The sequence below is a fragment of the Enhydra lutris genome, unplaced genomic scaffold (assembly GCF_002288905.1).
Source record: "Enhydra lutris kenyoni isolate GAN:26980312 unplaced genomic scaffold, ASM228890v2 scaffoldscaffold12, whole genome shotgun sequence".
Classification (NCBI taxonomy): domain Eukaryota; kingdom Metazoa; phylum Chordata; class Mammalia; order Carnivora; family Mustelidae; genus Enhydra; species Enhydra lutris.
This window is the reverse complement of record NW_019154096.1, coordinates 54,726,216-54,754,196: the sequence shown is the minus strand read 5'-3', so window position 1 is coordinate 54,754,196 and position 27,981 is coordinate 54,726,216. Positions and strand designations below refer to the sequence as shown.

At 45.3% G+C, this 27,981-nt stretch overlaps 1 protein-coding gene across 1 annotated transcript in view; it reads right to left on the bottom strand.

Annotated features, from left to right (window-relative positions):
• Positions 1-23,122, bottom strand: part of LOC111144818 (WW domain binding protein 1 like) — a 61,897-nt gene extending 38,775 nt beyond the window's left edge. The window contains exon 1 of the mRNA XM_022499319.1: positions 22,975-23,122. Within this exon, the coding sequence (XP_022355027.1) occupies positions 22,975-23,064 (90 nt within the window). The 5' untranslated portion in view covers positions 23,065-23,122. The remainder of the gene's footprint in view (positions 1-22,974) is intronic.
• Positions 23,123-27,981: the final 4,859 nt, after the last annotated feature.

The following is a 27,981-nucleotide window of genomic DNA, read 5'->3' as shown; positions in this document are numbered from 1 at the left end:
GTCCTGGGACCAGGCAGGCGCTCTCCCTCCTGCTGTCCTCGCTACTCCCCCTGCCTGGCTCCGACCCACCCCCACCTTCTCGTGACATATCTCAGACGCAGCAAAGCCCAAGCTGTCTGCCAAGGGGGAAATGACATCAGTTCAGACACAGCAGAAAAAACTCCAGACAGCTGCTGTGGAATACTGAGGAGGATGTGCAGCCCTGGACCCTGAGACGTCAGCTCCCCTCAGCTCCCCTCAGCTCTGAGCTGGCTGGGGGGGGGGGTGCGGCACAGGAGTCAAATCCCTCAAGCTGAAAAGAGCTACAGTCCTCTGAATAAGAGCTAGCCACGGGAGCTCCCAAGGTATTATCTCTCCTCTTTGGGAAAGGAAATGGAGCCCAGTGATTTGTCAGTTTCACAGAAACTTCTCTGCACCCACTCCCACCAGAGTCAGCACTCCCATAAATAACAGTTAAGCCTGGCGGTCCCAAATTTCTCTAGCAATTGAGGCAATCAGCAGGGAGGGCTTGGAGGCACCTTTCCCCCAGCTAAGGTAGGACATGCTACCTCGGACGCTGACCTCTGGAGCCCTCGCGTCTACAGAGTTTATATTTCATAAACAAACTGTGCGTGTACAGGTGCCAATATCTTTCCTCGCTTGTCTTACAAAAGGTACAACAAGTCCCACGGCAGCCTCCAAGTTGCCAGTAAAGCAGATCATCTATATTTAAACCAACTCTCGCTTCTGAAAAGTTCACCACCCTAGGTTTGTCATGCTTTCTTCTCCAAGCAAAGTTTATGGAGAAGATGGCTAACAGCAAGCTTTGCCCAAGAAGCAATGGCCCCAGCTCTCCTCTGGCCACCCTCCCCTAAACAGCAGGTCCCCGCCTCTCTCCCTGGCCCTGAATCCTCCCTCAAAGACAACATGAACAAAGAACAAAAGGTTCAGGGTTGGATTTGCACTTGCACAAATGACTCCTTTTGGAGGCCTTTATAAATCCAAAGTTACCTGCTAATAAATTCTTAGGCTGCAAGTTAATTATATTTCCCATCACTCAAAGCAAGTGTGTCTCATCTTTCTCTTTGTTTTCCACAACAGTTTTCTTCCAGTGATACTCATCGAAGGCCTCCACCACCCAGGGAAATCAGAAATGACTCTTGCAAATTAGTACCTCTCACCCCCGCCTCAGACCATAAATTAGCAGCACACAACACTTACAGCATGGGGACTTGCCAACGGTACTTCTCAATCGTTAGTGAATCCAGCCAGACACACAATGTGCTTGCTGCAGGTCTCCCACTGATGGTCAAGGTCACACTGACTTTCCTGACAAGGAAATGAATGAGCCAAGCCAGCTGAGCCATTTCCTCGAGGCTCGTGAAAAGAATGAACCTGAACCACAGCCTCACTGCTAGGGGAGAGAGCAGTGATGTGTAGAGAGCAGTGGCTTCTGCTGTGGCAGGTGTTCTGGGGCGGGAGGCCATTCTTCAGCAAATATGTGATCTCAAGACGTGGCCACAGAGTCGATCCCATGCCCTGCTACCACTCTCACACACAGGCCAAATCAGCAGATAGGAGGGCAGGAGACAGGCAGGCCCAGGTATCAGGGCACAGCTTTCAACACCCTCCTTTCATTTCCTCAGTCCCCTGGCAATCGCTGACCACCACAAAATGCAGCACTATGACTTTTGTCAGCCAAACTGGAGGAAAGGGCATCCACAGCCCATCCTGGGCCACTCTGGTCTGAACTTACCTAGTAAGACCCAGTGGCACCTGCAATTCTCTGCAGAAACTCCCATGGCCTAAGTGTACTTATTCATTCACTGCACACCTACTGAAGGCCCACAGTGTGCCAGACACTGTCCTAGGCACTGGGGACACTTCCACGAGCAAAACGCTCAAGGACCTTTGCTCCGATGGGCTACAGAAGCATGCCCCATTTCTGAATAACACTCATCAGCAGTGATCTCTGAATAAGTGGAATTGCAGCGAAATTACTAGAAACCCAAAAATAATTTTGTAAAAGTTCAATCTAAATTATCAAAATTGCATCATAGGCTTCCCGATTTTCCCCTAATGAATCATCATCCTTTTATGGATATAACTCAAAGCAGTGTTTCTAATCAGCAGCTGTCTACTTTTATCTAATAAGATTATAAAATCCTGTGTACAAGGCAGCGTTAAAACTCAATGCATTACTCCTAGCACAGTACCACTGTACTCCAACAAAGTGATTGCTGACAATGGCTGCTTTCTCACTAATCTCCTTGACCCTCCCACCCACCCCTTGAGGAGTGGGGGAAGTGAGGAGAAAAAAGAGACTCAACTAGAAAATGTAGGCATCCTTGGGAGGGCAAGTTCACTTTTTGCCATGTGACCACAACCCAGTGACAAAGTAGTCAGCTTTGGGATTTCAAAGGCAAGATGATCATTAGCAACTTCTACTCGTCTGGGGAAAAAAAAAAAGAGGTCCTTTTATGTAGGTGACCCAGGCTCATACATGATAGACAAAGGTAAGTCAAATCCTTCTACAAACAATTTTAGCCATCTGCCTGACAATGCAGAATTTAATTCAATGCTGAATTCACCAACTTATTAAGGAAAAAAAAAAAAAAAGGAAGTCACAGTATACCAGAATTAAGCAGGATTATGTTGTCAAAATGTTGCAGTTTAACAACTATCTATGGGCCCAGGCAATGTCTAAGCTACCCTTCCACTGACCCAGCCCCTTCTTCCTCAATTTAGAAAACCCCCAAAGACAGTAATGCTGAAACCCTTTGGATTTTGAATAATTTATTATTTAAGAAGACACACAGTAACAGTGTATATGTTCCTGGCTAATGGAATGTATCCTTACACTGTAGCTGATATAAGAATCTTTTGGCAGTATCTTTCGAGGCACCCTATACATTTATAATCTTTAAATTTGGTGATGGAGGCGGGGAGAGTTATTTTTTCAGCACTGACAACGAGCCAGACTCTGTGCTAAGAACTCCGTTTAACCCGCATTGCATGTACCACAACAAACTCATGATGTAGGCATTACCCCTGTTCAGCTGCAGAAACTGAAGCGTATGGACAGTTTGCCCCAGGTCACACAGCCAGCTGTGGGAGAACAAGGATAGGAATAAAGCCTCTAGCTCCAAAGACTCTTTCCTTGACAGTAATACAGGGATCGTAACATTAGACCAAAAGTTACCAACGAGGCAAACACCAGAACTGAGGGTTCAGCTGAACACTGGGCAGAGATGCACATCCCTGGTCAGTGTCCCAGAACTCTGTTTTAAAAAAGACTACCACTTATACGGGCTCTGATCGTTGTATTCCGGAGCACAGAGGACAGGCCCTTAGGCCCCAGGACACCCATTCTGACCCACTTTAGAGCCCGAGTTCTAAGACGTAAATGATTGCGAAAGCCCTCAAGTTCTCGTCCGTTCTCAGCACACAACTAGTCTCCACGCAAGGAGCTGGCTGGAACAGAAGACCTTCCATGCATTGGATCTTAGGTCACTGGGGAATTGTTCCCACACTGTGTCACAGCAAGGTGAGGCTGGAAGGAGACTAGGGCTGAGGGCCAGGGGTTTCTAATTTCACAAGCAAGGAATGCGAAGAAAGGGTTTTGTCAGAAAAGGACAACAACTGCCAGGCTTCTAGGATAAGAGAGGATCTCCAGACCCAAGGCCGTTTTTACTAACAGGAGCTTTGGAGCAGAGGCTGCTGGGCGGACACAGAACGTCTAAGACGAGAGATCTTTTATCTTTCTCAGGTTGGCCACAGGCACATTTAAATGCCTTCCAGTTTGGACTCAAAAACACCACCAAAAAACCCCAAACCAAACCAAACCAACCAACAAACAAAAAACAACAACAGCAACAAAAACCCAGAAGTACAGATGAACTTCAAACCCCAAACCAAAGTGAGTTGCCACAGAAGTCAAACCGAGGCATCTTCATGGCAGGAATGTGAGGCCGGGCATCAATGAAACGACCCTGGAGTAATTATTTTGGGCAATGCCATGGGAAGGATTCCAAACCCAAAACAAAGATCCACAGAACTTTGCCAAGTAGAAATGCTAAAGACTGCTTAGCTGCCAGAAACCAAGAATATTAGCTTATCTGTGTCCTGGGGCTGGACAAAGGCAGACGTGTAGCAAGCCTGCCGGGACAAGAAAACACACCTTTCCTGGTTTCTGAATAGGACAAGGAGTTCTACAAGTCACACGGGGCTTGCAGGGGGTGCCTGGCAGGATGTCTATGGATATAGGGGTGCCTGGCTGGCTCAGTCGGTAAAGCACACGACTCTGGATCTCGGGGTTGTGAGTCTGAGGCCCACATCGTGTGTAGAGAGAACTTAAAAACAAAACCCAGAAAAACTAAGACTGCTTTCCTACTATTGAGTCTTCCAGGAAAGACGGCTGGGCAAACAGCCCTTCACTGTAGTATGTAATCACTTGCTAAACATCAAACAATATATTTCCGAGAGGGAGTACACTAACATATGCTGACATCTCAGTCCTTACAGGTGAGAAGTGAGAGCTTTGGTGAAGTCAGGTTACTCATTCAAGGGCACACACCTAGTAGGCAGTGGGCCCAGCACTTCAAGCAGGCCTGTGGGACTCTAAAATGGTTCAGACATGCACAGATATGGTACTTCGATATTGTAATTGTCACTTCCCCTTCATCTGTGACCCAGAAAGTCACGGTCCCATCCAGCCACCCAGGCTGTAGCATGAGGAGGAGGAGTTCGATCACTACTGGATGAACAAGGCTTGCCCTGGAGGATTTATTGATTCAATTGCCCAGTTAGGAAGAAAAGACAGCAGGTACAGAAACAAACACAGGCACTCTGTCATAAATGTCGGGGGAGGTGTGGAGACAGTAACTGCAATTAAGAGCTCAAAGAAGGGAGCTGGGTCAGGGACAGAATGGCCAAAGAAAGCTGCATCAGAAGACAGGTACTAAAATAACATGGATGCTAGGGATAGGAAGATAAGCATGGTAGGCAGAGCCAAGCAGAGCCCAAAGCATGGAGACAAGGGCAAGTGGGGCATCTGAGAAAGACACGAGATGGGGCACAGACGAGTTGGAGGGAGGAGGCAGGAGTCCCACACACGGAGTACCTCTGACCAGCACGTTTGTTCTTTCTGATGACTAGGGCAGCACCACAAATAGCAAGGACAGGGATTTCTAGTTAGTATCTAAGGATTATTACTTAGTATCTTACTAAATATACATATACATACATATATATATATGTATGTATATATATATATATATATATATATATATATATATATAAAACTAAGTATTATTACTTAGTAGCCTAGGCTCTCTTTTTGCTTCTTTACATCTTGGAATTGCCCTTGTTACACTCTGGGTGGGGCGGGGGGGAATACCTCTTTCAAAGGTCTTTTAAACAGAGAGAAATAAAAGTAGCAGAGGGTGATGATGAAAACTCAAGAAAATTCCTTTATGCAGAGTCTCACCCAGCTGTCTTGTCGGAGAAAAAGAGAAAACACACACACACACACACACACACACACACACACACACGTAGTAGAAGGTGAAACCAGCTTAAGGACAGCTCCCTGAGGTTCCTAGCTTTCCTGCCCCCTAACAAGAAAATCTTTCTGTGTTGACAATCAATCACTCCACAAATATTTATTAGCTTCTGGGATGGACATTTATTGCCTGCTGCAGAGAGTGCAGGGGTCTCTGAAACTCAGCGTAGACAGTGGGCTGTCCCTGAGTTAATGGGCTGCCACCGATCTGCAACTCTATCTTTATCAAGTACAACAGCAGCCTTATTTGTTTTTGTACTGAAATGCCAGGTTTGTTTTTTTTTCCCTGCGGTGAAAACAATTCAAACCACCCCACCACCACCACCAAACCAGCAAGGAGCCAAGAATGACATGACAATCAGCAAGCTCAACTCAGGGCTGTCCCCTGACACTTTTCACATCTTCCTCCAAGCTGCTCTGTAAACTGAAGCTTGGAATAAGAACAAAAGGGGGGACACGGGTCACGCCCAGTACATGAAACACACTGCAATATAACCCGGAAAGAGCACTAACTCCGTTAGGAAAATTAGTCTTCAAGGTCTCCACTGAATCTGATTTCATCTCTCACTCTTAATTTTTTTTTTTTTTTAAGATTTTATTTATTTATTTGTCAGAGAGAGAGAGAGAGCGAGAGTGAGCACAGGCAGAAAGAGTGGCAGGCAGAGGCAGAGGGAGAAGCAGGCTTACCGCCGAGCAAGGAGCCCGATGTGGGACTCGATCCCAGGACCCCAGGATCATGACCTGAGCCGAAAGCAGCTGCTTAACCAACTGAGCCACCCAGGCGTCCCTCTCACTCTTATTTTAACTCGAGCAAGACAAGGAGAGACGCTTCAGGTGGCAGCTCGGGGACAGGGGTGGCAGGCCAGTAGTAAGGGTTAACAAGGTCATTTTATTAAAAGCACCTCAACTCTGAGTCCCTGGAAGCAGCTCCAGGCCCTCTGGCCACAAGGTTTTTGTTTGTTTGTTTGTTTTGTTTTGTTTTAAAGATTTTATTTATTTATTTGACAGAGATCACAAGTAGGCAGAGAGGCAGACAGAGAGAGAGAGGGGAGGAAGCAGGCTTCCCACCGAGCAGAGAGCCCAATGCGGGGCTTGATCTGAGCTGAAGGCAGAGGCTTTAACCCATTGAGCCACCCAGGAGCCCCGGGCCGCAAGGTTTTAAGAGCAATTATGCACCCTGTCCAGAGAGAGACCATCTTGGTTGTGCTTCTATAGGAAAAACCACCCACTCATTTACGTGCTCATAAGCTCAGCAAAATGATTTCTTCTCAGGCCTAACTCTTCGAAAGTAGAATCAGCTTAAGGGCAAGATGTTTAACTTTCACTTGTGTCCCTCACCTTACCAAGCAATGCCTTGCACAAAGGAGGCCCTCAAAAAAGGATAAAGAGATAGATAAAAAAGGATAAAGGATAAAGAGACTGGGTGGCTCAGTTAGTTAAGCGTCTGCCTTCAGCTCAGGTCATGATCCCAGGGTTCTGGGATCGAGCCCCACATCGGGCTCCCTCCTCGACAGGAAGCCTGCTTCTCCCTCTCCTGCTCTCTTTCTCTGTCAAAAAGAAAAAAAAAAAAAAAAAAAAGAAAAATCTCAAAAAAAAAAAAAGGGGGCGCCTGGGTGGCTCAGTGGGTTAAGCCGCTGCCTTCAGCTCGGGTCATGATCCCAGGTCCTAGGTTCGAGCCCCACATCGGGCTTTCTGCTCAGCGGGGAGCCTGCTTCCTCCTCTCTCTCTGCCTGCCTCTCTGCTTACTTGTGATTTCTCTCTGTCAAATAAATAAATAAAAAAATCTTTAAAAAAAAAAAAAAAGAAAAATCTTTAATAAAAAAAATAATAAAAAAAATTTTAAAAATTAAAAAAAAAGGTAAAAAGACATATGACTGTAAAAGGGAAGCTAATACAGCTGAATCCCCAGACAGTAGCAAGGGAGACATTTTCGTGGCCACAGAAGCCCAATAAACTAAGAGATAGGGAGAGTACATGGATATGACTGGGAAGCCCTATGTGTGACCCCATTATCTATACACCTGTAATTTCTCTGTCAAGGAATTTAAAGCATTTAAGCCATCTCAGAAGCAAAGTTCCCATACTCAAGGTAGAACTGAGATGTGATCTAACCCCATTAGTTTTTCGATTATGGGGACTAGGATGAAGCTGCTCCTGGTTCTGTCGCCAGACACCAACTAACTCACTCCATTAAGCACCACCTAGAAGTTACCTTTTTTCTTTTTTCACATAAAGGATTGTGAAACTTAATAAGGTCTAGCTGGAAACGCAGCTCCTGGCACCGTATCTTCCCTCATTTCCTGGATCTTATGTAAAATCAAATATTACCTCCTCCCTCTTTTGGCCATTTGATAACCAATGTATTCCAGGTCTAAGAGCTCATGGTCAAAAGCACCAGAAGGAAACATTAAGACAATTTATCCCTCCCATAAGTTGTAAGGGGTGGAAAAGCTTCTGGAACACACACATCCACACCCCCAAGTAAAACGATGACAAAGGGTGGTGGAACTAGAGAAGGTTTCATAGCAGATGAATCCTCTGTTCCCTTTGTCATATAATGTCCAACCACAGGCCACACCTGAACCCCATACTCCCAGGCCACAGAAAGTGGGGCAACACAGAAGACAGCAGTAGGTAAACTTTACTTCAAAACCACCCCAACCCAGAGCCCAAATCATGAAGCACTACAGCAAAGCAGAAGAAGTAGGCAGAGATATGCTACAATACAGGCCTGAAGCTTAGGGAGAAAAAAGCTAAAAGTGCCTTTAAGAAAGCACCCCCCACCACGTCATGGCAAGAAGGGAAGTCAATGCAAGCCATTGGGCCTCCCTGAAAAAAATTATCAGGTACTCGTATCTTTGCACTTATATCCACTGTTCCAAAGCCTTCCATTCTATCCAAGATCCACATTCTGGGCAAGGTGTGCTCAGTATTGCAGAAAGGTAGAGCTAAGCAGCGAGACAATAAATCATCATCCTTGCAGAACTCAAGGTTTATAAACTCCTTTCACATCCGTGTTAGTTGCTCCTTGTATCAGCTGGTGACAGGGCTAGAAGTTTTTACTATCCCCACTTGCCAGACAATATAGCGAACGTCCAAAAATGTACAGCGGCCTAGGACCAGATTTAGGATTTCTGACTGAAGGGACAGAGGTCTTCCCATGGAACCCCAGTGAGTGACACACATTAGACGCGCCTGGGGCGCTGGCATTCTCCCGTGCTACCACCTATCCTCAGGACCCCACACCAGCTGCTGAACTTCTCTGAGTTGGCTGGTTCCTTCTATCAGCATTGCCCAGAGACAACTCTGAGGCAGCCATTTCTGTGGTATGAGGCCCATGTGGTCAAAAAAGACTGTCATCTCTATTGGAGCTTCACAACGCGTGTGCTTTCCGGGGAAGCCTCTGAGTCATCTCACAGTTAAGAAGCCTGTTCAACCCCAAATCTCCTACATTTCAAACAGCACAGCCTTTCTTTCTGACTGAACATCTGCTCATGGCATCATTATCTCTATGGTGTCTGTCAGCCTCCAAATTCTAGGTTCCATTTCTCCCTCAGCAGCTTTGTTCATCTGCTGTGACCCCCCCACCCCGTACTGTACCTTGAGGGCAAGCATAGTCAGCCAGGCACAGGATGGCGACACACAGCCGACACCCCTGGAGAGGTGAAAGAGGACAAAATACGCTTCTCATTTTCGCACTTTTCTCTGAACATTTGTGCAATCTCAGATAAGAGGATTTCCCCCAAATTCTCCCTGTGCTAGAAATTGAGGGCAAAAGTCCCAAGTTAATCTTTCACCTTATACACTGGGGAGTGGTTGGAAAGGGATATCCAAAGGGATAGCCAAGATGACAAAGAAAGTTGGGGGGTGCCGGGATTGAAACTCCACCACCAGACGTGGTCAAGTGAAAGAGAAAGCTGTAGTTGGAAGGGTGCCTCTGGCCTTCATGGGACTGAGGGGTGTTCTTGGAGAGCAACTTTTTTTTAAAGCAGTGACACACTTAGGGTTAATTACTTATGAAAGCTGAAGAAATATCATAGCGTAGCTGCATTTTGCTAATGGTATTTCTACCTTTAGATCTAACTTAACTTTCACACGCAAAAAACTGTCCCTTTTTTTAGGGTGTGGTACGGTATGGTGGTGATGCTGAGGAACAAAATCCTTTTATCTTTTAGAGATTCAAACAGAACTATTCATGGTTGAAATGATAGGAAGTCTGCAGCCTTCTTCAAAGTAATGTCGCTGGGCATGAATGGAAGCCAAAGTGGGTACAGCCAGATGAAGACAGACCATGACAATAAATTGCTGAAGTCGGGTGCTGGGGACCTGGGGGCTCGTTACACCATTCTCCTTATTTTTATACATGCTGAAACTTTCCAGAATAAAGATATTTAAAGGGGGGCGCCTGGGTGGCTCAGTGGGTTAAAGCCTCTGCCTTTGGCTCAGGTCATGATCCCAGGGTCCTGGGATCGAGCCCCACATCGGGCTCTCTGCTCAGTGGGGAGCCTGCTTCCTCCTTTCTCTCTGGCTGCCTCTCCGCCTACTTGTGATGTCTGTTAAATAAATAAATAAAATCTTTAAAAAAAAAAAAAAGATATTTAAAGGATTCTATTCCTAATAATGTCTGCTCTTGACCCAAAGTAATATTAAGCTCTACAGAGCCCTTGAAGGAACTAAGGAACACCAAAGCTCAAGTAACAGAAGGAAAAAACAGAAAAATGGGACATTCCCCCAAATGAAAAACAATTGTGCTGGGGCGCCTGGGTGGCTCAGTGGTTTAGGCCGCTGCCTTCGGCTCAGGTCATGATCTCGGGGTCCTGGGATCGAGTCCCGCATCGGGCTCTCTGCTCGGCAGGGAGCCTGCTTCCCTCCCTCTCTCTGCCTGCCTCTCTGTCTACTTGTGATCTCTCTCTGTCAAATAAATAAATAAAATCTTAAAAAAAAAAAAAGAAAAACAATTGTGCTTCAAAGGGCACCATCGAGAAAGTGAGAGACAAAACAAAACAAAAACCACCGGGAGGGAAAAATATTTGATAATCATTTATCTGATAAAGGACTCATAAAGGCTTCTTAACGTGAGACTCCTCAGAGGCTTTCCTAGAAAGCCCATGCATCGTGCGTCCCGGAGAGAGACAGCAGCTTTCTTTGACCACATGGGCCTCTTATCGCAGAAATGGCTGCGTCAAAGCCATCTCTGGGCGATGCTGATAGAAGGAACCGGCCAATACAGAGCAGTTAAGCAACTGGGGCTCCAGGGTCATGAGGAGAGATGGTAACAAGGGAGAAGGCCAGAGCCCCAGTAGAGTCTAGTTGAAAGGGGAAAAATCCTCTGAGCAGTCCCTCACTGGGACTCCATGAGAACACTTCTGTCCCTTTAGTCAGACAAAGGACTTTAAAATGGGCAAAGAATTGGAACAGACATTTCTCTAAAGAAGATACACGAATGGCCACTAAGAGCATGAGATGTTCAACATCAGTAGTCATTAGGGAAATGCAAATCAAAACTACAATGAGATCCTACTTCACACCCGTTAGGATGGTCACGATAAAAAAGACAGACAACAGGTGTTGGAGAGGATGTAGAGAAATTGGACCCCTCGTAATTGCCAGTGGGGGACATGACATGGTACAACCACTTGGGAAAACAGTCTGGCAATTCCTGAAAAAAAGCAGACAGAGAGTTAGCACAGGAACAGCAATTCTACTTCGAGGCACAGCCTAAGAAAAATAAACACACATGTCCACACAAACACTTGTCTACCGACGTTCAGAGCATTATTCCGAATCGTCCCAAAGTGGTAACAGCCGAAATGTCTATGAGCTGACCCATCGAATAAAATGCGTTCTACCCATACAGAAGAATATGAATGGAAAGGGAAAAAGGGCTGACACCTGCTGGAAACATCCCGCTAAGTGAAAGAAGCCAATCACAAAACACCACACAGTGTTATGATTCTATTTACATGAAGTGTTCAGAACGGGAAAATTCAGAGTAGCAGAAAGTAGATGAGTGGTTGACAGGCAATGGGGTTCGGGGGGCTCAGGAAGGGAACTAATTGATATAGGGTTGCTTTCTGGGGTGACAAAAATGTTCTGGAATAGATAGGGGTGACAGTGGCCCAATCTTGTGAACATGCTAAAAAACAGAGAATCGTACGCTCTAACAAGGGTGAATTTTATGGTGTGTGAACTGTATCTCAATAAAGCTATCATTATTTTTTTTAAAAAAGCCTCAGAAACCAACCTCCCCTCAGAACAGGAAGTACAGTACACCTCGGCACAGAACGCTATGTGCCGAGAGTGGACAGACCTGCCTGTGGTCTAGCACTGTGGTCAGAATGGACGTCCAGCCGCAACTCCCACACCCAAGACAAGACACAACTACTTTGCTGATGATAACCCCTCTCTTCCTCACTCAAGAGGGCACGGTGATGTACAGATTAGGATAACTGTATACATTCTAAATTACCTGCTCTGAAAATAAACAATTTCATACTTTATTATTAGAAAACAATAGCTGGAAAAACACCCCCATCAGACTGTCAAGGCTGGTAATACGGAAAGTAAGTCACATGACTTCTGGACTAGAAGCTCACTAAAATACACCTTAAATTCTTCCACTGGAAACAGATCTCGGATCAGTCAAGCAATAAGGAAGCCTCAAGGCTTCCCCAAAGCTTTAAAAAAAAAACAGATAATTACACAGGCTAACATTAACCAAGTAATTATTATGTGGTGGGCACTGCTCTAAGTGCTTTGTGAGTACTAACTCAATTAATCCTTACAATAACTCAAACCACACAATAACCCTATAAGCTGGGAGCTACTGTCCCATTTTACAGATGAGGAAACTGAGTCAATTAACTAGCCTAAGGCTATCTGGAGACAGTCTGGCTCCAGAGTCTGCACTCTCCGTGATGATACACTTCCAAGGACTCCTTCTTCTGGGATGACCACCACGGAAGGGTGGCTGGTTAGACCTGTGTGCCACCCAGCAGCTGGCTAACAGCTCCACGCCATCTGCCTGACATCTCCCAGGAGCCTACAAACCATCTCCCTCAGCACCTGAGCAGGCACAGCCAGGCTTCCCCACTCCAAGCACACCGTGCGTGAATCCTGCTCCCCACCAAGAGGAACACTGGGGACGCAAAGACAGGGAGGAGACCGAAAGCTAAGCAAGTCAGAGACCTACCTGGCTTTCAAGAAAGAAAACAGAAATGTCCCCCAAATGTGCCTGGGTAGAGTCAGAAGGCACATCTTCAAGGATAAGCCAACGGCATAGATGAAGAAATGTTGCTTACGCAATGGGTGGAAGAGGGCTGAGCCCCTCAAAAACCCTACTGATGGGGATGTCTGCTGACACAACCGCTTTGGGAGAGCAATTTAGCACCATCCACCCCAAATGTCAAATGTACACACCCACAACCCCACAATCCCTGGTTCCACTTCTAGGAATCTAGCACAACTGCAGAAAGAAATACATAGAACAATGTTCACTATAAAACAGCGTGAACTGGTAAAAACTTTGCTGTAACAGACATTCACCTACAGAGCAGTGGTTAAATAAATCACGGTCTCAAGCAATAACACACAGGTGGGGCTTTTGGTTGTTGTTGTTTTTGTTTTTTTGCTTTGGTTTGGTTTTTGTTTGTTCTTGTAACTCTATACTCACTTCTTTTCTCTCTCTCTCTTTTTTTTTTTAAGATTTTATTTATCTATTTGACAGAGAGAGACACAATGAGAAAGGGAACAGAAGCAGAGAGAGTGGGAGAGGGAGAAGCAGGCTTCTCGCTGAGTAGGGAGCCCGACGTGGGGCTTGATCCCGGGACCCTGGGATCATGACCTGAGCGGAAGGCAGACACTTAACTACTGAGCCACCCAGGCACCCCTATACTCACTTCTGAATGTCATTCCTTTCCTTTTGTTTCCTCTTCTTGAAGCTCCTAAACTTTGTCAACTCTCCTTATGATTCTCTTACTGATTAATAATCTCATTTCCAAGCTTTTTTTGGGTTTTGATTAATGCTACCCTTTCTTTTCTTTTCTTTCTTTCCTTCCTCCCTTCCTCCTCTTTCCTCCTCTCTCTCTCTCTTTCTTTCTTTAAATAAGTAGGCTCCATGCCCAGGGTGGAGCCCAAATGCAGGACTTGAATTCACAACCATGAGATCAAGACCTCAGCCGAGATCGAGAGTCTGATGCTCAACTGACTGAGCCATCCAGGCACCCCAACATGCAGGCATGCTTTTAAAAATCAAGGTATAGGGCGCCTGGGTGGCTCAGTGGGTTAAGCCGCTAACTTCGGCTCAGGTCATGATCTCAGGGTCCTGGGATCAAGTCCCGCATCGGGCTCTCTGCTCGGCGGGGAGCCTGCCTCCCTCTCTCTCTCTCTCTCTCTCTGCCTGCCTCTCTACTTGTGATCTCTCTCTGTCAAATAAATAAATAAAATCTTAAAAAAAAAAAATCAAGGTATATACCTGATACGGAAAGAAGTCTACAAAGTATGAAACCAATGCATGTTGTAAAGTCCTACATATATATTATCCTATTTTTGTTTTAAAAACAAATGAAAAGGAAAGAAAGAACTGTATCCATACCCACAATTTTATGTTTATATATAGGATTTACATATATATATATGTATATACATATATATGTACTATTACTATACCTATAAATATTCAGCATAAGCAGAAAACCCACCAAAAACAAACACCAAACCACAAACTTTCACTTTTTACTCTAAGCATTTGTCTGTATTATATATCACTGTTATAAGCATGTGTTATTTTTGTGTAACTAAAAACTAACGGGAAAAGGTAAAAGGCACCTTAAAGCTCCAAGAAAAGCAGCCATCAGGTGTATGGAAGGAAAAAGGAAAGAAAACTGAAGTGGATCTCACGCCAAATCAGATCAGTACAGGTTTTCTGCTTTCCCCCAATCCCTGCAGGCACAGCAAAGGGATTTGCATATTTAAAAACAAAGGACCCAAGTAAAAAGAAAGAAGTACACGGGATGAACTCACACAATTCAACTCTACACTCAACTCCCAAACAGCTGCAAGGCTCCACTATCTTGGTGTCCAAAGCCAAATATTAACCCTCTCTCCCAAATAAACCACAAAGAGGGAAAAATAACTTAGATCTGATCAATCAACTAAGTTGTGGTTTTTCTGTTGTTTCTGTGTTTGGTCGGATTTTAATATAGCTGGAGTGAACCACCAGGCGGAATTTCAGATGAGGAAGAGCGTTTCGGAAATGACGAACAAAAAAACACCACGTAGGATTTGGAAAAACGTGAATATTTTCTCCACAAACACATGTCTCTGATCTGCAAGGATGTGTAGAAACACAGTGTTACAACGTAAGATCCGTCTTGCTTATTATTTAAAAATCAGGACATGTTTTTCTAGCTCTACTCTAGGATCCACCCTTCCAAGCCACAAATATCCTTGCAACATCTCACATTCACTTTTACCTCTTCCAAAACAAGTTTAAATTAAATTCTTTCAATCACCTAAGATTATAAATCAAAACCAAGCCAAGGCACTTTGAGGGCAATGACAGCACCAGGAACGGATGACCCATCGCTCATCTATTTTCCCACGGAAAAAAGTATGGAAAGAAGAAAGCCAAAAGTAAATAAATCCAAGCTATGGGACTGTAGCTGAGTAAGCGAGAGTCTCCCAAAAATCCAGTCCATGCAAGACTGGTGATCTTCAAGTCTGAGACCATGACCTACTTTAATTCCCACACTGGGAAAGCCCAGAATTCTATCAACAAGCCACAGAATTCAAACAGATGAGATCTGGTTCCCCTTTCCTTACCTCTCAGGTTGCAATGCTCTGGATTTATTGATATTTCTTTGTTTGTGGTTTCCACATTACATGCCGTTTTTTGACCAGACTTTGCTCCACCTAGTGGAAATACAAAGGATGGTCCAAAAGGGAGGTGCCCATAAGCCAGACCTCTCCCTGTCCGTTGTATGCCACCAAGGAGACAGATCTTGCAAAGACCCACTGTCACTGCTCCCTGTTACTCAGTGGCTGCTCTTACTGTCTGTGTGGTTATGGGGGGATCAGTGGCCCCAGGGGTGCCCACAATTGGGGTTATAGGGCAAAGAATGAACCCACATCATTGCACCACCTGGATCCTGATGGTCCCTCAAGGTCCAACAGGAAAGCAAGAGATGCTCTCAGGTGAACGGATGGCCAGGCATCCAAAAGCATTGGAACTGTTAATCCCAAGTCATCTGAGACACCCACAGTATGCTTAAAGAGTTGCCCACTAATGCCCCAAATCCACAGATGTGCTGCTTCCTGGGGTCTTGAAAGAGGAGACTTCTCCTGAGGTCACACAGCCACCAAGGTCTGGGACAGTCACCCATGGCGACCCTGAGAACACCTCACAGTCTCTGTAGGCTGAGTGTGTGACAACAAACCAACGTTCATGAGGTCAAAAATGAGAGTAGAACCAAGACTTGACATGGGGAAAGGGAAATGTTCTAAGAATGTGACTCTGTTCAGATCGGTTATGGGGCCATGGGAGACACGGAGAAAAGAAAATAACTGGCCATCAGGCTTTCAGTGGGGTGAAAACAAACATGTTCTTAAAACGAAACCACAAGGGTGAACCAAAGCAAGAGGAAAGTTAGTTCAAGACAGGGTGAATAAGGGAGGCTCACCTGCTTATTGAACCACAAACTAGAAGAAAGAAAAAAGTCTTTTTATTTCCAAAATGTTTGATGTTGGCTGACAAAGCCAGGCTGACTGACTGGCAACATGTTGACAAATCGGAAAGTCCTCAAGATTCAGGATATTAAAGCTTTCAACTGTCCCACCTACAATCTGTTGTCAGAGAGGTTATTTCATACGCTTCACAATGCTCTTCATATAGGAAGGCTGACCTCAAACCTCGTGATAATCAGCGTGAGCGGATATGGGAAGAGCAGAACCAGCGTCTGTCCACCTCGGCACCACTGACTTCTGGGGCCAGACAACTTTTGGTTGTGAGAGGCCATCCTTTGCTATCGGAGGTTTAGCAGCATCCCTGGTCCCAGGCAGTGACCAGCAAAAATGTTTCCAGACACTGATAAATGTCCTCTGGCAGGGGCAGAATTATCCCCAGTCGAGAACAACTCTAAGCATATAGGTTCACCATTTCCTCCAAGGACAAAATTAAACTCAAATATAGGACAGAAGCAAGGGAGTCACTTTCAAACTCCCCAAATCTCAGCTTCTGAACTTAATCTGAGAGCTGATAATAACTCACCAACAACCAAATGCACACTGAGGACCACAAATAATAACAGTAGAGATAATCATTATTATACTTATCACCATTAAATATATTCCAAGAGCTTTACATATAGGATGTCTTTTCACCTCAGAGCAAACCTATAAGGTAGGTGAGTAGTGATCCCATTTTGGAGATGAGGACACGGAAGCACAAAGAGGTTAACAACTTGCTCCGGGATAGTAAGTAGAAGCCAGCTTTGGATCTCAGGTGGTCTGTCCCCAGAGCCCAAGACCTCACCACTGTGTTGGACTATATCCCACTATTCCCACACTGGAGAGCTCTTAGATCTGCACTATTAAGTAACCAGTAGCCACATGTAGCTATTTAATTTAAATTAATTAAAATGAAATATCATACCAGTCTCAGAAAACAGTCTGGCCGTTCCAAAGTTACTGTATGACCCAGCATTTCCACTGTTAGGTATACACCCAGGAGAAATGAAAACTTAAGTCCACACAAAAACCTTGTATATGCATATTCATAGCAGCATTATTCAAAGTAGCCCCAAAGGGGAAAGCGCCCAAATGTCCATCATTTGATGAATGGATAAATTAAATGTGGTACATTCACAGGACATGTTAACTGGCTACAAAAAGAAATGAAATGCTGACTCGTGCCACGATGTACAGATACATCAATAGGGACGATTCCCGGAAACACCATGCTGAGTGAGAGAAGCCAGTCACGGACAACCACCTCGTGTATGATTCCATTTATAAAGAATGTCCAGAATGGGCAAATCCATAGGGACAGAAAATAGAGTACTGGCTGCCAGAGGCTGTGGGGAGTGGGGATGGAATAGGAGGGACTGCTAATGGCTATGGGGCTTCTTTCTGGGGTAATGAAAACATACTAAAATTAGATAGTAGGGGTGCCTGGGTGGCTCAGTGGGTTAGCCGTCTGACCCTTGATTTCCACTCAGGTCATGATCTCGGGGTTGTGGGATCAATCCCCACATCAGGCTCTGCACTCAGCGGGGAGTCTGCTTGTCCTCTCCCTCTGCTCCTCCCCTCACCCCCACTTGCTCTCTCTCTTAAATAAATTCATTAAACCTTAAAAGCAAAAACAAAACAAAAAAAAAATCGGAGAGGAGATAGTACACAATTCTGTGACATACTAAAAACCCATTTCACATACACTTTAAAAGGGTGAATCCATTGGCATGTTAATTATGTCTCAATACAGCTATTATAAAAAACTAAATGTCAGTAAAAATTCAGTTGCTCATCTACCCTAGCCACCTGCCAAGTGTCAAAAGTCACATGTGGTGAAGTAGCTACCAAAACAGACAGTGCAGATATAGATCATTTCTACTACCACAGAAAGTTCTAGTGGACACACTGCTTGGACGAATGGATAAAAGGCCTCCTTACCACCTAACCACAGTCTACCTTTCAAACATCTTCTACTTCTACTTTCCTCTACACACCCCCATTGGAAGCTTCCACCACAGACTATGTACCACCTCCAAACACTCTCCATTTTCACTTTTGCAGGCCGGAAGCAACCTTCCCAACCTTCAAAGCCTGGTCCAAATGCCTCTTCTGTGAAGCTTTTCCTAAATCTCACTTTCCCCTGGCCAGAGCAAAACAATTGCTCCCACTCTCCTTCGTTTGTACATCTGTGCCTCCGGGTTAGAAATCACTGTGTGTGCGATCTGTCTTAGCCACCGGATTACCGGCTCCTTGAGGACAGGGATTCGGTTACTCGTATAAGGGTTCCCAGGGGGCACCTGCGTGACTGCCTGCAGCAGAGCAGACATTTCAGTAGATGTGTGCTGAATTTTGCTGAAAGGATTTACAGAAATTCAAGGTGTGCGTTAAGACAATTGCTCGCTTTGGTATATAAAACAGACTAAGAAAACGAGGGAAAGGGAATTAAGAGTCTGGATGTTCCATCTCCCACTATTCTGTGAGAAGAAATGATGGTGATCACACTGAAATGCTGTTTTTAAGAAAGTAGAGTAGAGGGGCACCTGGGAGGCTCAGTGGGATAAACCTCTGCCTTTGGCTCAGGTCACAGTCTCAGGGTCCTGGGATTGAGCCCCGCATTGGGCTCTCTGCTCAGCTGGGAGCCTGCTTCCCCCTCTCTCTCTGCCTGTCTCTCTGCCTACTTGTGATCTCTCTCTCTGTCAAATAAATAAATAAAAATCTTAAACAAAACAAAAGAAGACTGTAGTAGAGCTTTTGGACTGAAAACCAGGGCACAGTTGGTGAGTAAGGGGAGGGGGGCACAGGGTACAGTATGGAGCAGCTAAGTAAGATAAAAATATCAGGAATTTAGACCCCTGGGGCGCCTGGGTGGCTCAGTGGGTTAAGCCTCTGCCTTCGGCCCAGGTCACGATTCCAGGACCCTGGGATCGAGCCCCGCATCGGGCTCTCTGCTCAGCAGGGAGCCTGCTTCCCCCTCTCTCTCTCTGCCTGCCTCTCTGCCTACTTGTGATCTCTGTCTGTAAAATAAATAAATAAAATCTTAAAAAAAAAAAAAAGGAATTAAGACCCCTATCCCACTCAAAGTTTTAAGCATGGCAGAGGAAAGGTACAGACAGTGTCTCTAGAGATTAGGCTGGGTGGCTTAATGGAAAAAGACATTTCTTCTAAAATTTTATTTTAAATAACATGGTCAGATTGTTCTAGTTGAATCTAAGAAACAACGGAAAGAAAGAAACTCTATGTATCTCATTCATTATTTAAATAGAAGAGACAAAAGTTACGGCCTCACTGGTGAATCCACTACTTTTTCATTCTTTATGGATTTAAGGAATGACATCTGAGTCGCAGTGACCTATAGGAGAGTTAAGTCCAAGTTCCCAATCTCAGAAGTGAGCTAGGCTGAAAACTTTCCTGGGCCAGGATGGCAAGAAATGACAGTTCCAAAGGAGAGCTGGTGACAGGGAAAGCAAGCCACTCTGTATTATATAAATACTTGATACATATAGTTCTTTTTTTTTCCTAAGATTTTTATTTATTTATTTGACAGACAAAGATCACAAGTAGGCAGAGAGGCAGGCAGAGAGAAAGGAGGAAGCAGGCTCCCCGCGAGCAGGGAGCCCAATGCAGAGCTCGATCCTAGGACCCTGGGATCATGACCTGAGCTGAAGGCAGAGGCTTTACTCCACTGAGCCACCCAGGTGCCCCGATACCATATATTGCTGATATTAGATGCATATGTATAAAAAGATTGTATTTAAAAAAAAAAAAAAAAAAAAGATTGTATTTGACAGAGACATGTCAAGGGGGAAAAAAAAAACCACAGTAAATCACCCACACCACCTTCAATACGGAATGAGTACAGCGAGTCCCCCTCATTCAGAGTTAGCTGGAAGCCCCTTGTTGAAATAAGGACAGTGAGTACCTGAACGGCAGCCTATGTCAAAATTGCCTCTGAATTTTTTGTTCTTCCCTGATTTCTACAAGCCAAAAATCAACAAAAATCCAAACAAAACAAAAAACCAAACTGACTAAACAGTGGTAGATTCAAAGTTAATAATTATATAGTAACTTCCATGCCAAAGGTTAAAATTCAAAACACGAATCTCACTGTAGAATCTAGTACTCCTGGGCAGAAACAGACAAGGGTATGAGGTGGGGAAGGGAGTACTGGGTGTGGGGATGGTCAGGAAGAGAGAGCCCACTCATTACCAAACTTTCTCTTCTTTGCAGGAACTGTAACCACATAATAGCGACTGGTCAGTGCTAGCATCCATCCAAATGGAACAAAGTACAAAAGCCACCCTGTCCCCAAAATAAGTATTGGAAGTGCCAGAGAAATTATAAGAAAGCAGCCTGTGATCGATAAACTGCAATTAGGACATGACATTGAAGATCCCCTCCCACATTTCTCACCAACTGCCAGGCTTCCGTGACCTGGAGGCAACCTCCACTTTCCATCCTTCCTCTGCCAAAGAAGTGGATCCGGTTCCCACCGTCAATTCGGAGGCCCACCACTGCTCTTCCACTGAGGCAAAGTATCCACAGGCCCAGGGCACCGACCTCCTAAGGCTCCAATGTTCTCAAATCAACCCTCAGGCCGTGTAATTTACTGGATCTTGAGAACGGCCTTTCTTAAATGTAGAAACAGATGCAAAAGGCGAAGTAATGCTTTGTTCTCTATTTTATTCTGTCAACATCTATACTTTTTTTATGGTTAAGATTTATTTTTTTTAATTTTAGAGAGACAGTAAGAGTGAGCGTGGGGGGAGAGGGGGAGAGGGAGAAAGAGACTCTCCAGCAGACTCACCACTGAGTGAGGAGCCGGATGCAGGGTTCGATCCCACAACCAGAGCTGAAATCAAGAGCCAGATGCTCAACTGACGGAGCCACCCATGCGCCCCAATATCCATCCTTCTTAAGTTCCCCAGTCCTAAGGGTTCTGACTTTTCCAATAAATAAAATTTATTTCTCGTGGCACTTTATGATTTTAACTAGGAAAAGAAGAACCCCAACAAACTCTGGGAGGGTCCCAGCCCTAGAAAAGGTAATAATATACTGGGCCAGAAAAATGAGCTCTATCCCTCACATGTTATTTCAAATATACATAAATAGATCGGGAAGGGGGCACAAGGGATACCTCAACAGATAAATAACAAATTGTGGTAGAGCCATATAGTGAATTTTATTCAGCCACCAAAAAGGAACGAAGTAGTGGTACATGCTAAATGTGGGTGAATCTCAAAAACATTATGTTAAGGGAAGGAAGACAAAGACAAAATACCACTAATTGTAGGATTCCATTTACATGCACTATCCTGAACAGGTAAATCCAGGGAGACAGAAAACAGACTGGTGGCTGCCAGGAGCTGGGGGAAAGGGAAATCGGGGAGGAACTGCTTAACGGGTACGGGGGTTTCTTTGGAAGTGATGAAAATGTTTTGGAACTAGATGTAGTGGTTGCACAACACTGTGAATGTACCAAACACTACTGAATTGTTCACTTTAACTGGTAAAAGGGTTTTAAATGGATTGTTACATGAATTTCATCCCATTTTAAAAACGAACTAATTTCTAAAAGAAAGAATACTAGGGGACAAGACAAGACGCCTATGTGAAAAGGCAGCCCATAAACTCCTAAGGAAAAGATAAGTATTTTTCCTGGCACTCTGCTTCTACTCTTGATCACAACGCAAAGTTCAAGTGCTAAGCTGTATAGACTCTGCCATCACGCCGTGTGTGAAGTGAGTGTGTGTGTCTATTCCCTTCTGAAAAGACAGGGAAGAGAACAGAAAGTGAAGAAAATAGAATGGTAAAGCCTTGCCAAATGCAAGGGAAGGAGGGGTGATTCCCCCTACTGCACCCCACCCAACTTGGCACCAGGAGTAACGCTCCTATTAGGGTTTCGAAATGCCAGCCGGAGCTGGAATCAGCACAAGCAAGCTTCTCTGCCTGGATAAAAAGCAAGCCACCCAGCAAGAAAAGCTGGGGTGCTCCATTTGCTGCCCATACTGGCATCAGCACCACCCTTTGCTCAAAAGCCCTAAACTGGCCTAGATCAGCATCAGTGGCTCTCCCAGGCCAGCCAGCCTAACAGCAAGAGCTTGTTATAGCTCAAGTGTGCCCTCCTCCTGAGGGGTCCCGATCTACTTCATCTCACAGGCCTTCCAAGAGTCCGGCCTCCAACCTCTTGCCTCCAACACATTAAAAAATGGAGCCAAGATGCCCTCCGAACTTCTCCCTGTCCAGCTTGAAATAAATATCCACTCATCCCCTCCTTCTCTCAAGCCACCTCAATAACCCACATACCCCTACCCGCACACACGTACACCCTGCATCACTGCCTCGGAGACCTGCTTCACGGGGGGACTCGAATGCGCCCCCCATGCCTCAGCCTCGCACCACTATCCAGTCACAGTCATCTCAGCCGACCTGACCTAACTGCCCTCTCAAAGGGCCCCACACTCGCTGGGCACCGTGCCTCTGCCACTTCCCTGACACCAAAACAGGTGTCCCTCAGCTGAACACCGACGCCCCCTTAGATTCTGTCCACTCCAGGCATGGAAGCCCCTCTTGGGACCCCTCAACTCTTGGCAACAACACTCCTTCAGCCCCTCCAGCCAGGCAGCGACGCCGTCTTCAGCCCCCTCCAGCCAGGCCTCGACGACCCCCAGGCCCCCAGGCTGGCCCGGACGCCCTCTCCCCCTTACCTGCGGGGGTTCAGCCCTAGCTGACAGGGGGCTGGGCAGCGCCTGGAGGAGCAGGAGCGCCATGCCACCCAGGAGCCTTCTCCTCTCCATCCCCCTCCTGCTCCTGCTCCTCCGCCACGGCGCCGCCACCTCCCTCCTCCTCCTCCCTCTCCTCCTCTTCCCTCTTCTTCCTTCTTCCCTTCTTTTCCTGTTTCACTCTCCCCTCCCGCTTCCGGCTCTGCTCCACCCCGCCGCAGCCCAAACACCCTCCCACACACGGGGCAGGCTCTCCAGTTCCAGCGCTTCGTGGGCCCCTGCCCTTCGTCCATTGACCAAAAGAGCTGTCGATCAAATAGAAGTTCCGCCCCCCCCATGAAGACGGAAGACCAGAGGGATCCAGCCAATGAAAAGTAGGAGGAAGCCGGGCCATCTTGAGTGCTGCATGGCGGGGTGAAGGCGTCCCACGCCACAGAGAGTGGCGGAAGTAGTCCGATGGGGGGGCGGGACCATCTGGCACCAACATTGAAAAAAAAAAAAAAAAATCTAATTCGAGTGCAGCCATCTTGAGCGTGGCGGAAGTACTAGATTTCTGCACTTGAGCAAAGAAAGGGAAGGGGTATGGTGATTCTAAAGAGTATTGGAAAAGAAGTTGTTTTAGAAGGTAACCGGGCGCTCCTTAAATAAAGAACAACTGCAATCTAAAACTCTTTTGACGTTTTTTATTTGAAGCTCAGCCCTGGGTACCAGGGTCCCTCTTCTTGTCTCAAAGTGCCCGGGTGGTAGCTTAGGTCAATTTGAATTCTCTGAAATGATACCTTTACTTGAGGCACGGTGGTGGGTCGCCCCAAGTTGCAGGAACCCAATTATATTGACTCTGCCTCGGAAACAGCTCTGAAATCCTCTCCCATTGTTTCCATCCATATTCTCATCTTCTTGCTAAATACAAATGGTCTCCCTGCTGGTCCTCGTTGCCAATTCTTCCCTCTCAGTTACTGCTGCACTCCACAGCAAGGATCCGCTATGACCCAAAACCAAAAGGCATTGTCTTAAAGCTTTCCCTCTTTTTTTTTTTTTTAAAGATTTATTTATTTATTTGACAGACAGAAATCACAAGGAGGCAGAGAGACAGGCAGAGAGAGAAGAGGAAGCAGGCTCCCCGCTGAGCAGAGAGCCCGATGCGGGGCTCGATCCCAGGACCCTGGGATCATGACCCTGGGATCATGACCCGAGCCGAAGGCAGAGGCTTTTAACCCACTGAGCCACCCAGGCGCCCCAGCTTTCCCTCTTAAAATACTTGAACTACCTACGGAATATTTAATCCGAACTACTCAATATGGTTCTCTCTTGTGCCCTGATCCCTGCCTACTTCTTTTTAATCTCATCTGCTGCCACTACATTTTCCCACACATTCCACTTACACCAAACACTTAAAGAGGTCTCCAGTGTGCAATGCTATAGTACACACTGCACATACAGTTTTCTGTTTATAAACTCCTAGTTCCCATCCCTCTCGTTTCTTCTTCCGGATTCTCATAACACTAACACACACTGTAGCTGATCTGTAATATCTGCCTAGCTGACCTCTCCCACTAAATCTGCAGTTTTTTGTATAGCACACCGTCTTTCTCTAAAAAAAAAAAAAATTTTTTTGACCCTACAACATCCTGTACAAGGCCCAACCATGAGCCCAACAATGTTGGTAAAATGAATGAACAAATGAAGACCCATGCCAAAGAAGCCAGATGCCTGGAGCTGCCAATTTCCTCTCAAAATCCTGCCAAAGCATTTTGCAGGTTGGCCTAGTCTAGCCCGTGGCTGAGCCCAGAGGGAGTTTGTTCTTGGCTTAAATGGTGGCAAAGTGGGAAACAGGTAAGAGTGAAGACATTGGTTCTGCCTCTTCTTGATCCTGCTTTCCTAAGTGTTACAAAAGGTGACAAGTATTTTTGCTGATCTCAAATGCCTTGGAAATTCATCCATACCAAAATCAAGCTCCCTGGGGAAGAAACAAAGATTCAGTATTAGACAAGGGCCAAATTATTTTCACAGCACAGGGTCTCAGTCCTGGCCTCAAGGTTTTGTAAGTCCTCCTTTGTAAAAGCCAGGCATCATCATCATGAGGAAACCCAATAATGTCAATTCAGCAAATACAGGAGTTTTTACCCTAATTTCCCTTTCACTCTTTACCTGAGAGCTCAAACTGAGCCACTGGATGGAACAAATACTAAACCCTGCTCAAGTCTGGATTAGCACTTCCCACATGAAGGCGTTTGAGTCACCCTAACCACTTCGCTTTCCATATCCCACAGGTGCCAACTCAAGAAAGCAGAGAGGTCTTACGGAAGGAAGCTGAGATGCAGTTTGAATGAGTGCTTTTTGAAGTGTCTCTAAAATGTAGCCACCACATACTTCAGATTTTTCCAAAAGAGCCACTGCCTATATAGGGAGGAGGAATGCCAGGAAGTTTAAGGAGCTGGGAAGGAAAGGAAAAGTTTGTCAGTTCTTGAAAGAACATCAGTGTTGAATTGCTTCCAAGCTCTGGCTAGCTCTGGTAATGTTTTTCCTATTTGTCTTTGGAAATGGGCAAAGCTGAAGCCAGATCTCCTATCCTAAGAAAGCTAGCTCAAAGACACAGAGTTTTCTGCTCAGAAATCAGTTCAAATCAAATTGCACATGTTACAGCATGGATAAACTTCAAAAATGCTATGCAAAATGAAAGAAGCCAGACACAGAAGGCTACACACTGCATGATTTCACCTACATGAAAAGTCCAGAATAGGCCAATCTAAAGAGGCAGAAAGTAGATTAGGGGTTTTGAGTAGGTGGGGGATGAAGGGAATGAAGAGAGACTGCCAAAGGGTACAGAGTTTCTTCTGGAGTAATAAAAATATTCTGGATGGAACACTGGACGGTTCAGTTGGTTAAACGTCTGCCTTCAGCTCAGGTCATGATCCCAGGGTCCTGGGACTGAGTTTGGCATTGGACTCCCTGCTCAATGGGGACCCTGCTTCTCCCTCTGCCTGCCACTCCCCCTACTTATGCTCGCGCACGCTCTCTCTCTTTCTCACAAACAGATAAATAAAATCTTTTTAAAAAACAGTAAAATAGGGCGCCTGGGTGGCTCAGTGGGTTAAAGCCTCTGCCTTCGGCTCAGGTCATGGTCCCAGAGTCCTGGGATCGAGGCCCGCATCGGGCTCTCTGCTCAGCGGGGAGCCTGCTTCCTCCTCTCTCTCTGCCTGCCTCTCTGCCTACTTGTGATCTTTCTGTCAAATAAATAAATAAAATCTTTTAAAAAAAAGTTTCATTAAATTTAAAAAAAAACAGTAAAATAAATAAATAAAAATATTCTGGAACTAGTGATGATGATTACAACTTTGTGAGTATACTACAAAACATTGAATTGTATACTTTATTTTTTTTTAAGATTTTATTTATTCATTTGACAGTGAGAGAGAGCACAAGCTCGGGGAGCGGTAGGCAGAGGGAGAGAAAGAGAAGCAGGCTCCCCCCTGAGCAGGGAGCCTGATCCCAGGATGATGACCTGAGCCTAAGGTAAACACTTAACCGACTTGAGTCACCCAGGTGCTCCTGAATTGTAGACTTTAAAAAGATGAATTTATGTTATATGAACTGTATTTTAATTTTGAAAAAAATAGGGAGAATAATTAAATTGCAGCCAGTACCTTGGCCTCAGGGAAGAGGCCCTTTTCCTTTAGAGCAGTGGTCCTTGAAGTGTGTGCCCCAGACCAACAGAAACCACATCGCTGGACAATTACTAGAAATGCACATTCTCAGGCCCCACCCCAGACCTAAGCGTCTGCCCTGGGCTCAGGACATGATCCCAGGGTCCTGGGATCAAGCCCTGTATCAAGCTCCCTGCTCAGTGAGCCTGCTTCTCCCTCTTCCTCTGCCTGCTGCTCCCTCTGCTGTACCCTGTCAAATAAATAAAATCTTTTTAAAAAAAATCTATACATTACTCAGCGCTCGTCATGGTAAGTGTACTCTTAATCCCCTTCATCTGTTTCACCTATCCGCTCACCTACCTCCCCTCTGGTAACCATGTTTCTTTTCCATAGTTAAGAATCTGTTTGGGGTTTTTTTGAAGATTTTATTTGTCAGAGTGAGGACCAGAGAGAGCACACAAGCATGGGGAGCGGAAGGCAGAGGGAGAAGCAGGCTCCCTGCTGAGCAAAGAGCCTGATGTGGGACTCGATCATAGGATCCCAGGACCATGACCTGAGCTGAAGGCAGACGCCTAACCGACTGAGCCACCCAGGCATCCCCGCACCTTTTTATTTTTTTTGGTTTGTCTTTTTTTGTTCTTTGTTGATTTTAGTTCTTCAATTCCACATATGTGTGAAACCATATGATATTTATTTCTCTGACTGCATTCCCATAAACAGTGCAAGAGGATTCCTTTTTTGACACATGCTCACCAACACGTTTTTCTCGCTTTTTTAATTTTAGCCATTCTAACAGGCTTGACGTATGATCTCATTGTGGTTTTGATTTGCATTTCCCTGATGATAAATGATGTTGGGCATCTTTTCATGTGTCTGTTGGCCATCTGCATGTCTTCTTTGGAGAAATGTCTGTTCATGTCTTCTGCCCATTTCTTAAATTTTATTTTTTGTGAATCTCCACACCCAGTGTGGGGCTTGAACTCACAACCCCAAGATAAAGATCTACATGGTCTACCAACAGAACCAGCCAGTGCCCTTTTTCTGTCCATCTTTCAATTGGATTATTTGGCTTTTTGTGGGTTGAGTTGTAATAAGTTCTTTATGTACTTTGGATACCAGCCCTTTATCAGATGTCATTTGCAAATACCTTCTCTCATTCAGTAGCTTGTCTTTTATTTTGTTGTTTCTTTGGCTGTGCAGCTTTTTATTTTGATGTAGTACCAATAGTTTATTTTTGCTTTTGTTTCCCTTGCCTCAGGAGACATAACTAGACCCACAATCTGTGTTTTAACAACTCATCCACGTGACTCTGACATGTCCTAAAAACCACTGTTCCAAAGTAAGGGAA